The sequence below is a fragment of the Lampris incognitus genome, chromosome 18 (genome assembly GCF_029633865.1).
Source record: "Lampris incognitus isolate fLamInc1 chromosome 18, fLamInc1.hap2, whole genome shotgun sequence".
NCBI lineage: Eukaryota > Metazoa > Chordata > Actinopteri > Lampriformes > Lampridae > Lampris > Lampris incognitus.
In genome coordinates, this window is record NC_079228.1 from 38,769,429 (window position 1) to 38,784,403 (window position 14,975).

The following is a 14,975-nucleotide window of genomic DNA, read 5'->3' on the forward strand; positions in this document are numbered from 1 at the left end:
TATTTTATGAAGATGACTTGTGTAGCTTTCACTACATCAAATTCTTTGATGTCTTTTTATAAAATGTCCATTATCCTAAAAGAGCTGGAAATGCTTCCAAAATTTGGCATTTGTACTTTTCAGCCAGTCAGGCCTGGCTTGTACTTTTTTAAAATTGTATTTATTTTAACTCTGGCTCAGAATTGAGCTTTTGCCTACAGGGACCCATAGTTGGCATATGAGATCCTCTGCAACTGTGTATAAGCATGTAATCATATATATGGTCAAATGAAATGCGTTTCTGTGTATGTGTGTGCATGCATGCGTGCGTGCATGTCTATCTGAATGTAATGCCATTCAGTTTGTTTTGCTCAATTTGTGTGGTCATCCTTGACTCTTAATGTGTGTCTCTGAGGCTGTGCCGGATGGATTCTTATTGAACGGTCGTATGTTTTTGTGTCCCCCAACAGAAAGACTCATCAGTGAAGTTCCACGTCCTCCTGACCTCCTACGAGCTCATCACCATAGATATGGCCATCCTGGGCTCTATAGACTGGGCATGTCTAGTGGTGGATGAGGCCCACCGACTTAAAAACAACCAGTCCAAGGTACAGTAACACTTAACCCCCGCCCCACACACACACACACACACCAAATTGGCCAATATGAATTACCAATAGAAAGAGTGTGAAAAAATTAAACAAAATTTTATTGTTTACTTTATTTAATTAACATCCGGTGACTCATTTGTCTTGTTTTGAAATGCTAGGTCTACTTGTAATTCACTGAAATGCATTGACCGGATGGTTATTTTTAACAGCTAGCATACAAGACTGACTACTACGACTACTACTACCACCACTTTTGGCTGCTCCCGTTAGGGGTCGCCACTGCGAATCATCTGTTTTCATCTTTTCCTGTTCTCTGCATCGTCCTGTCACGCCAGCCACCTGCATGTCCTCCCTCACCACAATTGTAAACCTCCTCTTTTCCTCTTCCCTGGCAGCTCCATATTCAACATCCTTCTCCCAATATACCCAGTATCTCTGCTCCGCAGATGTCCAAACCATCTCAGTCTTGCCTCTGTTGCTATGTCTTCAAACCATCCAACCTGAGCTGTCCCTCTAATATACTCGTTCCTAATCCTGTCCTCCATCACTCCCAATTAAAATCTTAGCATTTTCAACTCTGTCACCTCCAGCTCCACCTCCTGTCTTTTCATCAATGCCACCATCTCCAAACCATATAACATAGCTGGTCTCACAACCATCTTGTAAACGTTCCCTTTAACTCTTGCTGGTACCCTTCTGTCGCAAATAACTCCTGACACTCTTCTCCACCCTGGCTGCACTCTCTTCCGCACTCCCCGTTACTTTGAGCAGTTGACCTCAAGTATTTAAACTCATCCACCTTTGTCACCTCTACTCCTTCCATCATCACCATTCCGCTGTCCTCCCTCTCATTTACACATATTTATTCCGTCTTGCTCCTACTAACTTTCATTCCTCTTCAGTGCATACCTCCACCTCTCCAGACTCTCCTCAAGCTGCACCCTATTCTCGCTACAAATCACAATGTCATCCGCGAACATCATAATCCACAGAGACTCCTGTCTGATCTTGTCCGTCAACCTGTCCATCACCATTGCAAACAAGAAAGGGCTCAGAGCCGATCCTTGATGTAATCCCACCTCCACCTTGAACCCATCTGTCATTCCAACCGCACACCTCACCACTGGCACACTGCCCTCATGCATATCCTGCGGCACTCTTACATATGTACTTCTCTGCCACTCCCGATTTCCTCATACAATACCACACTTCCTCTCTCGGCACCCTGTCATATGCTTTCTTTAAATCCACAAAGACACAATGTAACTCCTTCTGACCTTCTCTATACTTCTCCATCAACACTCTCGAGGCAAACATCACATCTGTGGTGCTCTTTCCTGGCGTGAAACCATACTGCTGCTCGCTGATCATCACCTCTCCTCTTAACCTAGTTTCCCATATCTTCATGCTGTGGCTGATCAACTTTATACCTCTGTAGTTGCTACAGTTCTGCACATCACCCTTGTTCTTGAAAATTGGAATCAGTTTGCTTCTTCTCCACTCCTCAGGCATCCTCTCACTTTCCAAGATTGTGTTAAACAATCTAGTTAAAAACTCCACTTCCATCTCTCCTAAACACTTTCATGCCTCCATGGGTATGTCATCTGGACCAACCACCTTTCCACTCTTCATCCTCTTCATGGCTGTCCTCACTTCCTCCTTGCTAATCCACCACACTTCCTGAATCACTATCCCATATCATCCAACCTTCTCTCTCTTGCTCTCTCTGTGTCTCTTTCTCTCTCTCTTTCTCTCCCTCGCTCTCTCTTTCTCTCTCTCTAATTTTCTTCATTCATCAGCCCTATAAAGTACTCCTTCCTCTTCTCAACACACTCTCCTCACTTGTCAGCACATTTCCATCGCTATCCTTGAGCTCCCAAACTTGCTGCACATCCTTCCCAGCTCAGTTCCTCTGTTTAGCCGATTTGTACAAGTCTTTTTCCTTCCTTAGGGTCCAACCTCTCATACAACTTACCATACGCCTTTTCCTATGCCTTTGACACCTTTCTTTTTGCCTTGCGCCGCACCTCCTTTTACTCCTGTCTACTTTCTTCATCTCTCTGACTATCCCACGTCTTCTTTGCCAACCTCTTCCTCTGTACTTGGCTGTACTTCCTCATTCCACCACCAAGTCTCTTTGTCTTCCTTCCTCTGTCCAGAGGACACACCAAGTACCTTCCTAGCTGTCTCCCTCATTATTTCTGCAGTGGTTACCCAGCCGTCCAGCCACTCTTCACTACCACCCAGTGCCTGTCTTAACTCCTCCTTGAACTCCACACACCAGTCTTCCCTCTTCAACTTTCACCATTTGAACCTTGGCTCTGCCTTCACTCTCTTCTTCTTGGTCTCTAGTCATCCTACAGTCCACCATCCAATGCTGCCTAGCTATGTTCTCCCCTGTCACCACCTTGCGGTTTCCAATCTGTTTCAGATTGCGCCTCCTGCTTAAGATATAGTCCACCTGTGTGCACTTTCCTCCACTCTTATACGTCACCCTGTGTTCCCCCCTCTTCTTGAAATATTTATTCACCACAGCCATTTCCATCCTTTTCACAAAATCCTCCTTGACACCATACCCGCCCATCACCTCTGTTCCCTTCACCAACATGCCCACTGAAGTCCGCTCCAATCATCACTCTCTCCTCCTTGGGTACACTCTTCACTGCTTTATCCAACTCACTCCAGAATTCTTCTTTCTCTTCCATCTCACACCCAACTTGCGGGGTATATACGCTGACAACATTCATTCAGTTCACCCTTTCAATTTCCAGCTTCATACTCATCACTCTGTCCGACTCTCTCTTCACCTCCAACACACTCTTGACATACTCTTCCTTCAGAATTACCCCTACCCCATTTCTCCTCCCATCCATACCATGGTAGAAGAGTTTGAACCCACCTTCTACACCCTGGTGTTATTCCCCTTCCACCTGGTCTCTTGCACACACAGTATAACTACCTTCCTTCTCTCCATCATATCAGCCAGCTCTCTCCCTTTACCAGTCATAGTGCCAACATTCAAAGTTCTGACTCTCATCCCCACACTCCTACCCTTCCTCCTCTCCCACTGCCTCTGGACATGCCTTCCCCCTCTCCTTCTCCTTTGCCTAACAGTAGCATAGTTTCCACCAGCACCCTGCTGGCCAACAGTACCGGTGGTGGTCTTTGGTAATCCAGGCCTCGACTGATCCGGTATGGAAATCTGATTTATGATCCGCATATTTGATTTGGCAAAGGTTTTACACCGGATGCCCTTCCTGACGCAACTCTCCCCATTTATCTGGGCTTGGAGCTGGTACTAAGAATGCACTGGCTTGTGCATCCTCAGTGGCTGGGTTAACATACAAGACTGACATTGAAGCATTTTGTTGAACTTAGTTTTTTGTTTTAACCATCCGTTCCCACTCTCCTGTCTTCCTGTAGTTTTTCCGGGTGCTAAACAACTACCCTCTGCAACACAAACTGCTGCTGACCGGGACGCCTCTTCAGAACAACCTTGAGGAGCTGTTCCACCTGCTCAACTTCCTCACACCTGAGAGGTTCAGGTATGACATCTGTGTGTGTGTGTGTGTGTGTGTGTGTGTGTGTGTGTGTGTGTGTGTGTGTGTGTGTGTGTGTGTGTGCACGTGTGTGTGTCAGTGGGCATTAAAGATATTTTGTATCATATAACTACCTGAGCGCTGATCTGTTGTTCAGAGGTGTGAATAACAACTCTAATCTAAATCTAAACAGATAAGAAAAATCAAATAGAAAAGTCTGTTATTTTCATGCACCCTCCAAAATTCAGTTTGATGTGACTGCTGCCTAGTTTGCTGAAGAGTGTGAGCCAAGGTAGGGCGTGGGGTGGCATGCAACAGCATATCCATGAACATGCAGAAATCTGGGGACTGTGGGTGCCATGAGTCAATTATTGTCACTCATTAAACGCTGCTTATATAAATTAGTTTTATTTATTTGTCATATTATATTTCAGGAAAGCCAAAACTTTACGTAATACTTTTAAAATGTGCTGCACAGTATTTGATGTGTCACCAATACAGATTTCCTAGTTGTGTTGGTGAATTTTTTATGTGCAGACCTTTCTTCTTCACAAGGACATCAAACACTTACCATACAACATGGAGTATCTGTTGTTGTATAATATGAAGGAAGTTTTGCCCCTGCAGTTGGCAGCAAACTAAAACCACTGCTATCAACAGACAAAACCTCCAATTCCTCACATTTTTTTTACCCTAATTTTTGAGCTTTTGCTGACAAAGTAAACCACATTTCATAGTTGTGCAGATTTACCTGGGCTAGACAATGTACTCAGACACTGCGGTATTATTGAACAGGTTCTTCTAGGATCTATGGTTTTTGGTGTGCAGAGCTGCTGCATATCTTTTTTGCTGATGACTTGCAAAAGGTTTGGATCACTAACGGTGAAACTATGTGACCAGGATTTCCCTCATGACTGACGGCCATTTTTTACCAGTTGGCCACCCTCTTTTGTTAAAAGTAGTTATATCAGGGCATCCGGGTAGCGTAGCAGTCTATTCCATTGGTTACCAACATGATTGCTGGTTGGAATCCCCGTGTTGCCTCTGGCTTGGCCGGGCATCCCTACAGACACAATTGGCTGTGTCTGCGGGTGGGAAGCCGAGATGTGGGTATGTGTCCTGGTCGCTGCACTAGCACCTCCTCTGATCGGTCGAGGCGCCTGTTTGGGGGGGAGGGGGAACTGGGGGGAATAGCGTGATCCGCCCATGCGCTACGTCCCTCTGGCGAAACTCCTCACTGTCAGGTGAAAAGAAGTGGCTGGCGACTCCACATGTATTGGAGGAGGCATGTGGTAGACTGCAGCCCTCCCCGGATCGGCAGACGAGGTGGAGCAGCGACTGGAACAGCTCGGAAGAGTGGGGTCATTGGCTGGATACAATTGGGGAGAAAAATGGGGAGGGGGGGGTAGTTATATCTTTATCAGTACCTGTCAGAACTTTAGAATCTGTATTAATTTGACCAGACCCAGTAGTTTCGTGTATAAGGAGAGCCTTGTTTCTATTCTGAAACTAGTTTTCTATTCATGTCTTCCTCCTAACGCCAACATTAAGGTGAATATTCACTCAAACTTGAGTTTTGAAAGCTTTAAAATGTGTACCAATGGCCGGATTGAATTGATTTGTGCCCTTGGAATGTACCTCCTGTGCACTGAGGAGCCTTGATGTTGAAAACATTCTTTACCTGGGGTCACCTATTTTCACAGGCTTACTTGTATCAAAAGGTTTGCACTGGCTTTAACGCTGGACCTACATCGAGAGCTTTTGCTGCATTTTCATGAAGCTTGGCTTGTTTGTGATGCCACTTGTGTGGGTATGTGGGGAACAAAATTCAAGTCTTCATAACGACACAATAAACCTTTAAGGGCGAGAAAGACCCTTTGAGCACGTACGTCCTCAAGGTATACCTTGAGCATACAAAGCAATTTTTCTGAAAATACCCGAAGCAATTTTGTGTGAATATTTAAATTTTTCCATCAGGCAGACTAGAAGTTATTTTGGCTCCCTTTTCTGTTCAGACCCTTAATACTGCCACACCTAATCTTATTGAGGGTCATTTTGCGAGCTAGACGTATCTGGGTTGACTGACATTTTCTGGGTCTCTGCTCCCATGTGAAAGGGAAAAAATACTGATGATGATAAAGACGCTTTACATCAGAGGCAAAAATAGAAAAGCAAAACAAAACTGTTAATAAAGATTAGATATAGTATGGATGTGATTCCCTGTACTTCATTACTCACCTCTATCTCTTTCTCGGTTTCTCTCTCTGTAGTAACCTCGAAGGTTTCCTGGAGGAGTTTGCAGATATCGCCAAGGAGGACCAGATCAAGAAGCTCCACGACATGCTAGGTCCCCACATGTTGAGGAGACTGAAGGCCGATGTCTTTAAACACATGCCCTCAAAGACCGAACTCATCGTCAGGGTGGAGCTCAGCCCTATGCAGAAGTGAGTGAGCCAGGAATGGATAGGTAGACAGCTTGAGGGAATACATATGGATAGATGTATTGATAAAGATGGATTTATGGATTAAACAGGGAAAGATAGATGGATTAGACAAATAGATGGTAGAAAGAGTGTAATTGGAGCAGGGCTTGGGATGCTGGAAAAACGATGGTAGCTCTTATTTCTCTTCTTATGCTTCTAGTTCAGTATTCGTCCTGAACAAACATCTGTTTATTTAAATAAAGAACATTTAATAGTGCGATACGTTAAGCTCTTATCCATATTACATGTTCATGTTATCTGCCTCTCTAAGTACTGTCTAGTCCGGCTTCTTTTTATTTATTTTTAAAATGAATAAAAGGGGATTAATAACTGCTATCTAAAGCTCAGGCCCTAGATGGAATCGAGCAGGTGAGGGAATGAGGAGATAAAATAGAGAAGACTGAGAGGAAAACGGTATGAAATAAATGAAATGATTTGAAAGAAATGAAAGGATGCTTCCAAAGAGAGGAGTGCAAAATGAGTACAGATTCTGAACAATCACCAAGCTTTCATGGCGATGACAGTTCTGATGAGTTTGTATCGATTAAGCCATGGATGGATGGATAAATGGCTAGATGAAAGTTAGGTAGTGGTAGCTTGCCTTTGTTTTTCAACTACATTACAAATTTTGATTTTTATTAATCATGTAATGCAGAGTTGAAGCAGGGTTTGGGGGAAGTGATTTTTCTCACATGGTGTGAACTGGTTTGAAGCTTGAGTGCACAGGCACGGAGGAGTGAACGAATAGATGGACATGTCTCACTGCCCCGCTTTCTGACTACAGGAAGTACTACAAGTTCATCCTGACAAGAAATTTTGAGGCCCTCAACACAAGAGGAGGAGGCAACCAGGTGTCCCTACTCAATGTCGTCATGGACCTCAAGAAATGCTGCAACCATCCCTACCTCTTCCCCGTGGCTGCCATGGTATGCCCCAACAGCATTTGGGCTGATAGGAAGAAACCATTCTCTAGTAAACTGAGGGGGATTAGGGGCTTCTTGGTCAAAATTTTGGATTGCATGACTCAATAGTATTGATTGAATTGCTTTGTTCTAAAGTAAATAATCCACAATTTAAAAATTGGAACACCATCTTAAATTGTGATTGATTGGTAGATAATCATAGGTAACTAGAAGAGATTGAAACATCACCCCCCCCCCCAAAAAAATGAATATGTGTCATTTTGAAACGTAACAATCATTTGAATATAGTGGTATGAATATGGCTTTCCCAACAAAATGTTCAAGATTGGGGTAACATATTTTAGCTCTACAGTATTCTGAGTAATGTTTTGTTCACGTCAAACTCAGCCTTATCAAAACCTAGTCAGGCTTCACTTATGTGTTCTTCAGTGATAAAATTCAAACTTGGAGGGGGAAAAAAAAATCATGCAGAACATTTGCTTGGTTGATGTGAATCTAGGAGGCGCCCAAGATGCCCAACGGGATGTACGACGGCAGCGCACTCACAAAGGCTGCCGGGAAACTGTTGCTGCTGCAGAAAATGTTGAGGAAGTTGAAGGAGGGAGGACACAGGGTACTCATCTTCTCTCAGGTACTAGACATACTGATCTAAACCCCAAGTACCACCATTCCTCATTTCCTACTCTCACCACACATTCCTCCCATATCCTCCCCTTCTACCAGCGTAGATTTTGTCAGCAAATATTGAGCAGTGACTAATTAAAAGCACAGCTTTTGGTTCTAAGGGGGTTTCAGTGAAATGCTGGGCAGCAGGGATGGGAGAGAGCCTGTTTGCATTCAAGTGCAGTAAACCAGTGGATCAAGTTGATTGACACAAATATGAGATTTGACAGTTTATTATAGATTTTCTTTAAGGTGAATTTTGGCATTTGTCACCATCCCTCATCCTCCCATTTTCCTGATAGAAATTGTCGCCGACCAATATGCTCTCTTGCTGAGGAAAAGTTTGGTTTCTCTTCATTTTGTGTTTACAGGGATATGGTCAGGTTTCTGTAGCAGCTCATAGCCTGTAATGTCAGTGATCTAGGAACTGGTGCTTACTTTCATCAGCTGCTAATTCTTAAACACCCTCTGGAAAAAGGGTGCCAGGAAGAGGCATGACATTTACAGGGATTTGTGTAGTGCCGTAAAATTCTAATGTTAGCAAAAGACAGGGGAGATGAATTGTCACCTGTGAGCTTCTGTATGAATACGCCATTGAAATAATTGCAGCATTTCAAGTGGTTGACTTTTAAGGTGCTTTTTAAGTGTGGTCATGTTTTTTTTTTGATGTAGGAATTAAGTCGTCGTAGCTTTTGTCCCAGCTTTACATGAATGAAAACTAGTCTCGTGTAAGGGAATGAAAATGAGCTGCGTTTCCCTGCCTCTTTGTGTAATTATCTTCTTCTGCTGTGATTTTACCATAGATGACTAAGATGCTTGATCTCCTGGAGGACTTCCTGGAGAATGAGGGTTACAAATATGAAAGAATTGACGGAGGGATTACTGGAGGAATGAGACAGGAAGCTATTGACCGATTCAATGGTGAGATCTGATGCGTGTGCGCGCACACAAACACACACACACACACACACACACACTCACACACGTGCAGCACATTCACACTTCACACATGCTGCTTGCTTTTCCAGAACTGTCCTTTGACATGTCACAGGGAATCGGTAAACATCCTCTCTTCAGTCAAGCTACAATCCTGAAGATTTACATACAAACAAAATGTCCATTTTGATATTTAATATTGTTGGCAAAATCAAGATTATAGCTAATCCAAAAATATCCAAACCATGAACACTTTTATAGTTATTTGATGGTTACTCTCAAGTAAAACTTTCCAGGAAAAGTCATATCGTGTATAGCATTTCATGTCTTCAGTATAACAAGCAAATGCAGGTGAATAAGACAGGGAGCGGTGTGCTTGAAGATGTTAAGTTGTTGTGGGTAACATGCAGATACGACAGAACAAGCAGGTAGAAGACCATTACAAACAAAGTACAACATCCGTTACTAAAACTCAGGTTCAGCCATGTTATTTTGGTTTGGCGGGAAGGTGCGAGGAGTTAGAGGGCTCAAACAACAGTGCAATTTACTGGTATTACTGTGGGTATCAGTGAATTAAGGCTTTCAGGATTGCAATTTTAAATATGAAATTCTGGTTTCGTTGAAAATCACCACTAAGCCACAGGCTAATTGCATGTCAACTTTGGCAGAAATTGGTCAATTTTACAAAGCTGCCAGTACATTTTGCAAGTCACCAAACCACCAAAGCCTTTGGATTTTTCCCCCATAAAATATCAATTTTAGTTAGCTTCGAGATTTACATGTCAGAGCAGAAAACAAATTGTATGTTTGCTCTTGGTTTTTGGGGGTTGCATAAAAACTATGTTTCCCCCCCCCCCCTAATTCCCCCTTATTTCTTCCTTTCCTCTCCCCCATCAGCTCCTGGAGCTCCGCAGTTTGCCTTCCTGCTGTCGACCAGGGCAGGAGGTCTGGGTATCAACCTGGCTACTGCAGACACGGTCATCATCTATGACTCTGACTGGAACCCCCACAACGATATCCAGGTACCGCATCATCGTTGTCCTTCATCACTTACTGTGTTTGATTTAGATTGAACAAGAATGTGGGCTTTTTCCGAGATGTTTAGGTACAGTGGCTCTGACCATTGCACTCCAAATGGTTGGTTGTGCTATTGGTAATCTAAAGATGGAACATTTATTCTGCTCTTGTAAATACTCTTCTGTACTCTTTGTAAGTTGCCCTCCATAAAGCTGTGAAGTTTTCAGTGTTTCAGACCTCTACCTCCTCTATCTCCAATTGAGATTGTTTTTGTTTTGTTTTTGTCATCGACCTTCATTATTTATTGTTTTTGTTCTCATTGGACCCCACATTTTTTATCTCTATTTGTGTCTTTTTCTATGCAAAGCCTCATTTGGGATTTATGTGGCAGACAACTTAATATTGGCCAGATCTCTCTTGGGGAAAGAGATGCTTAGTCTCAGCAGGACTTAAAGTGGTCAAATGAAGATTGGGGGGGAGAAAAATTAATTTGTCACATTGCCTTTTTTTGTACTGTTTTATTATATTCATATTATTATTATTCGTTGTTATTATCACTTCCATCCAGGCCTTCAGTAGAGCCCATCGTATTGGTCAGAATAAGAAAGTGATGATCTACCGCTTCGTCACTAAAGCCTCTGTAGAGGAGAGGATCACTCAGGTAAGAGTGACAGACACTGGTACTTTTGATCTGTAGGACGAGTCACAAGTTTTTCACGAAGGGGATGTTCAGCTCATCACTGTCACCTGTCATGTCTTCTATGCTTCCATCCACCATGCTAAATGAACCACATCTTCTTTATCGCTTTCCCTCTCTCCATCGCACCATCTTAATCCAGGTTGCAAAAAAGAAAATGATGCTGACCCACCTGGTGGTTCGGCCCGGCCTGGGGTCTAAGACAGGCTCCATGTCCAAACAGGAACTGGACGACATCCTCAAGTTTGGTACAGAGGAGCTTTTCAAGGATGAGGGAGAAGGTGAGAGCATGAAAAGATACATGGATGGAAAGGTGGATGGCTGGATGTATGAAGGGACACAGGGGGATGGATGAATGGATAGATATGCAGGAGGATGGAGGGATGGACAGATACAGATAGGCAATTCACAGGTATTACAAGGGGGGAGGGCGAGTGGATAGCGGATGAATATAAATGAATAGATATGTTGATGAATATGGATGAATTAGTAGATGATCATTTAGTACACGTGCTCAGATGGATGTAGAGACTGGAGGGAGACTGAGCTTTACACAGAAACTTTGAAGGGTGAAGAAATACTTTGGAACAGAGGATGTGTTTCCTGGATTAGGGACAAGTTATGTGCATGGATGGAAGGATGGATAGCTGGATGGGATGAGAGAATATATATATATATATATATATATATATATATATATATATATACAGTATATATTGGATAGATGGACGCGTCTGCGTAACACTGGGGATTACACAACAGCTAATTTGGAAATTAAACCCATGACTATCTGCTCACAGAACTCTCAAGTAGCACAAAACCTTCCTGATTTTCCATGACTGTTTTTTGTTTGGTTGTTTTTTTTTTAAATGACATCTCCATCCATCCTCCTCCAGGAGAGAACAAGGAGGAGGACAGCAGTGTGATCCACTATGACGACAAAGCCATAGACCGTCTGCTGGACCGGAACCAGGATGCCACTGAGGACACAGAGATCCAGAGTATGAACGAATACCTCAGCTCCTTCAAGGTGGCCCAGTACGTGGTCAAGGACGAGGAAGAGGCGGTGAGTACCTGTGGGAGGGACAGTGGCAGGTGTAAGTTTGCTTGTTTGGAAGGTGCGGGGCAGTTGTTCAGGTGTGTTATTGTGTATGTTTGGAGGATGGAGAGAATGGTTAATGTGCGTGTCTTTTTGGATGATGAGGGTGGGTGTTGGGATATTTCTTTGTTGTGTGGGTGGGTGGGGGAGTTGTTTGAAGGCTGGATTGGGTGCTAAATGGTATATTTGTGTTTTAGAAGGTAAAGTGGATGTTAAGTTGTATGCTTGTGTTTTGGCAGGTGGGTGATGGGGTGTGTGTGTGTGTGTTTTAGAGAGCAGGGTTGGTGTTAGGTTGTGTTTTTGTGTAAGTGTAGTAGTTGTAAGTGGTGTTGAAGTGGATTTCGGTGGGTGTCTGGTGTGATTTTGGAGGATAGGAATAAGTGTTGGGGTTTCTGTGTGTGTTGTGATGGTAGGTGTGTGTTTTGGAGGGTAAATGTGTGTTGGGTTGTAGAGTTTTATGAAGTGGAAGCAAATTTAACTGTTTCTCATTTTCTGTCATTCTCCTTCCCTCATATCCCCCCTTTTTTTCCTTCACCCCCTTAAATTTTAACCCACTCCCCCCCAGGAGGAAGAGGTTCAGAGGGAGATCATCAAACAGGAGGAGAGCGTGGACCCAGACTACTGGGAGAAGCTCCTCCGCCACCACTATGAGCAGCAGCAGGAGGACTTGGCCCGCAATCTGGGCAAGGGCAAGCGTATCCGCAAGCAGGTCAACTACAATGATGGTTCCCAGGAGGACAGGGGTAAGAAGCCAAATGAGGGGCATATACTGCAAAATACCAGAAGTAGGAAGACATACTTCCCTCCCACCCCTGGATATTCATGGGCCAGTTTTTCTCTACTCTGATCCTCAATGACCTCCCCACTGCTGCTGGTTCTCTCTTCTGTCTTATCAGGAAGCTTGTAGGTGAATGTAACACACTTTGAGAATAGAACGCCAACAGTACTGGGGGTCCAGAGGATCAGAGTTGAAAAACTGTCATAGATCCTCTAGACAGTCTTTAGTGTTGTTGAAGCTATGTCAACATTAGTGCCTTACATGGACCAAAATCCAAACTATCAATCAACTGAAATCACACATGCAGGCCCTCTGACTTAAGTACACACAGAACACTTTGACTACATTTTTTATATTTCGAATAAAATCATAGGGTTATAGGGATTGTCAGAAACTATACAAACACTACACTACCCACAATGCACAGCCCAGCCGCCATAATCCTGGCCTTTTCAGCAGAGAGCAAAATGCCGGCATTCGCCCACACGCTCTGTGTCACATAATAACAGCCTCTGTGCATGGGCGTGCACACTTGCTGGTGTGAAAGAGCAGTAGAGCAAGTCTGAGTGTTTACAGTCTTGTGGTTTTGTGCGTTTCCTGTCCCCAGACAGCGTGTGCACGCCACACACAACCCTGCACATATGACACCACGCTCAAGTTAAATAGTGTGGGTGGACATGTTCTTACTTGCATATGTGTGTCAGCTCCTTGGTTATTTAACAATGGACCCATAGAAGCACATGCTAGGCCTATAGAATGCTTACCAGTAGTCTGTCTGTCTGTCTCTCTCTGTTTGTCTCTTTCTCTGTCTGTCTGTCTGTCTGTCTGTCTCTCTGTCTGTCTCTCTACCATCATGAATCCTATATGGTAGATGTCAAGAAAGATAATGGTATCATGAGAACAGTGTAAATGTTTTTAGAAAAGGTGGCCCCTTGTGAGAATGGAGTGGCCCTGCTCCAAGTAGACTTGGTGTCTTGATCTATCCATTGAACCAAGAGGAAATTGAGCCTCTAACCCTGGTTGTGTTAACACCATTCTCTACCTGCTGAGAGCAACACATATGGGATTGTTTTTATTATTTTGCTCAACTTGGAGTAGATCTCCAGAAGTCTCATTTGACAGAGGATTGATGCCTCCTGTCTTTTCTCTCAAAGCTGATTGGCAGGACGACCAGTCAGATGGCCAATCCGACTACTCTGTGGCATCAGAGGAGGGCGATGAGGACTTTGATGAGCGGACAGAGGGTAAGGAGCTCATTTGCTACTCTAGCATGTCCTTGAAGAGGGAGGTGGGGGGGGTGTGTGTGTGTGTGTGTATATATCTAACCATATATGTTGCCATTAAAGTCGAACTAACTCTCCTGCCGTCTCCAACCAGCCAACTCTCGCAGGCCGAACAGGAAGGGCCTAAGGAATGACAAAGACAAACCACTGCCCCCCCTGCTGGCCAGGGTGGGAGGCAACATCGAGGTGAGCGCTGTACAAAATCAGCCTTTTTTCAGGGTGTCTTGTAAGTTTTTAAAAAAGTCTCATCTTAAATAAAGACCCTAAATGGTCGAGGGTATAGATTAAAGAAAAAAGCATTTTAAAGTCATTCAAAAATGGGTCCATGCTAGCCTTATGTGAGATAGTATTTGCAAATAGTCCTAAATCCCAATGTCCTGAGTCCTAAATAGCACACTTTTAGCCATTAATTCAACCATTTGGAGCACAATGTAACCTGGGCCTTATGTCTTTGCCTAAATGTTGATTTGGTATTTTTCTGGTGTAGAAAACCTATCTAGTGTCTTTGTTTTCTAAGATTGTTTGAAGAAAAAGTCTAGTTTTGTTTGTGTGCACACACCCGCCCCAGTTTTGGTCTCCCTTAATATCAGCCTTAATTTCCTTTCCATTGCGATGTCAACTCACAAACATTACTTTGGCGTACTGTCACTTAGTATGAAGATTCACCTCTGGCCCCTGCGATTTTCCTAGGTGTTGGGTTTCAACTCTCGGCAGAGGAAGGCCTTCCTGAATGCGGTGATGCGTTATGGGATGCCCCCTCAGGACGCTTTCACCACCCAGTGGCTGGTCAGAGACCTCCGAGGGAAGTCTGAGAAAGAATTCAAGTATGACTTGTCACTTTGTCAACTGAACAGAACAAAATTATAACAAACATTTTCTGGAGAGAATATTTGTTGGGGTTTAATATGGAATACTGACCATGTTAAAACAAATGTGGTTAATTGATTTTGATGTATGTTTATCTGAA

General features: G+C 43.6%; 1 protein-coding gene across 4 annotated transcripts in view; it reads left to right on the forward strand.

Annotated features, from left to right (window-relative positions):
* The window catches only part of chd4a (chromodomain helicase DNA binding protein 4a), a 39,176-nt gene that overhangs the window by 16,984 nt on the left and 7,217 nt on the right, over positions 1–14,975 (forward strand). For all 4 annotated transcript variants that reach the window (XM_056298941.1, XM_056298943.1, XM_056298944.1 and 1 more), the window contains exons 17-30: positions 450–587; positions 4,014–4,135; positions 6,400–6,573; positions 7,397–7,538; positions 8,035–8,166; positions 9,002–9,119; positions 10,032–10,156; positions 10,720–10,812; positions 10,991–11,129; positions 11,745–11,914; positions 12,513–12,690; positions 13,880–13,969; positions 14,103–14,194; positions 14,699–14,832. In XM_056298941.1, the coding sequence (XP_056154916.1) occupies positions 450–587; positions 4,014–4,135; positions 6,400–6,573; positions 7,397–7,538; positions 8,035–8,166; positions 9,002–9,119; positions 10,032–10,156; positions 10,720–10,812; positions 10,991–11,129; positions 11,745–11,914; positions 12,513–12,690; positions 13,880–13,969; positions 14,103–14,194; positions 14,699–14,832 (1,847 nt within the window). The remainder of the gene's footprint in view (positions 1–449; positions 588–4,013; positions 4,136–6,399; positions 6,574–7,396; positions 7,539–8,034; positions 8,167–9,001; positions 9,120–10,031; positions 10,157–10,719; positions 10,813–10,990; positions 11,130–11,744; positions 11,915–12,512; positions 12,691–13,879; positions 13,970–14,102; positions 14,195–14,698; positions 14,833–14,975) is intronic.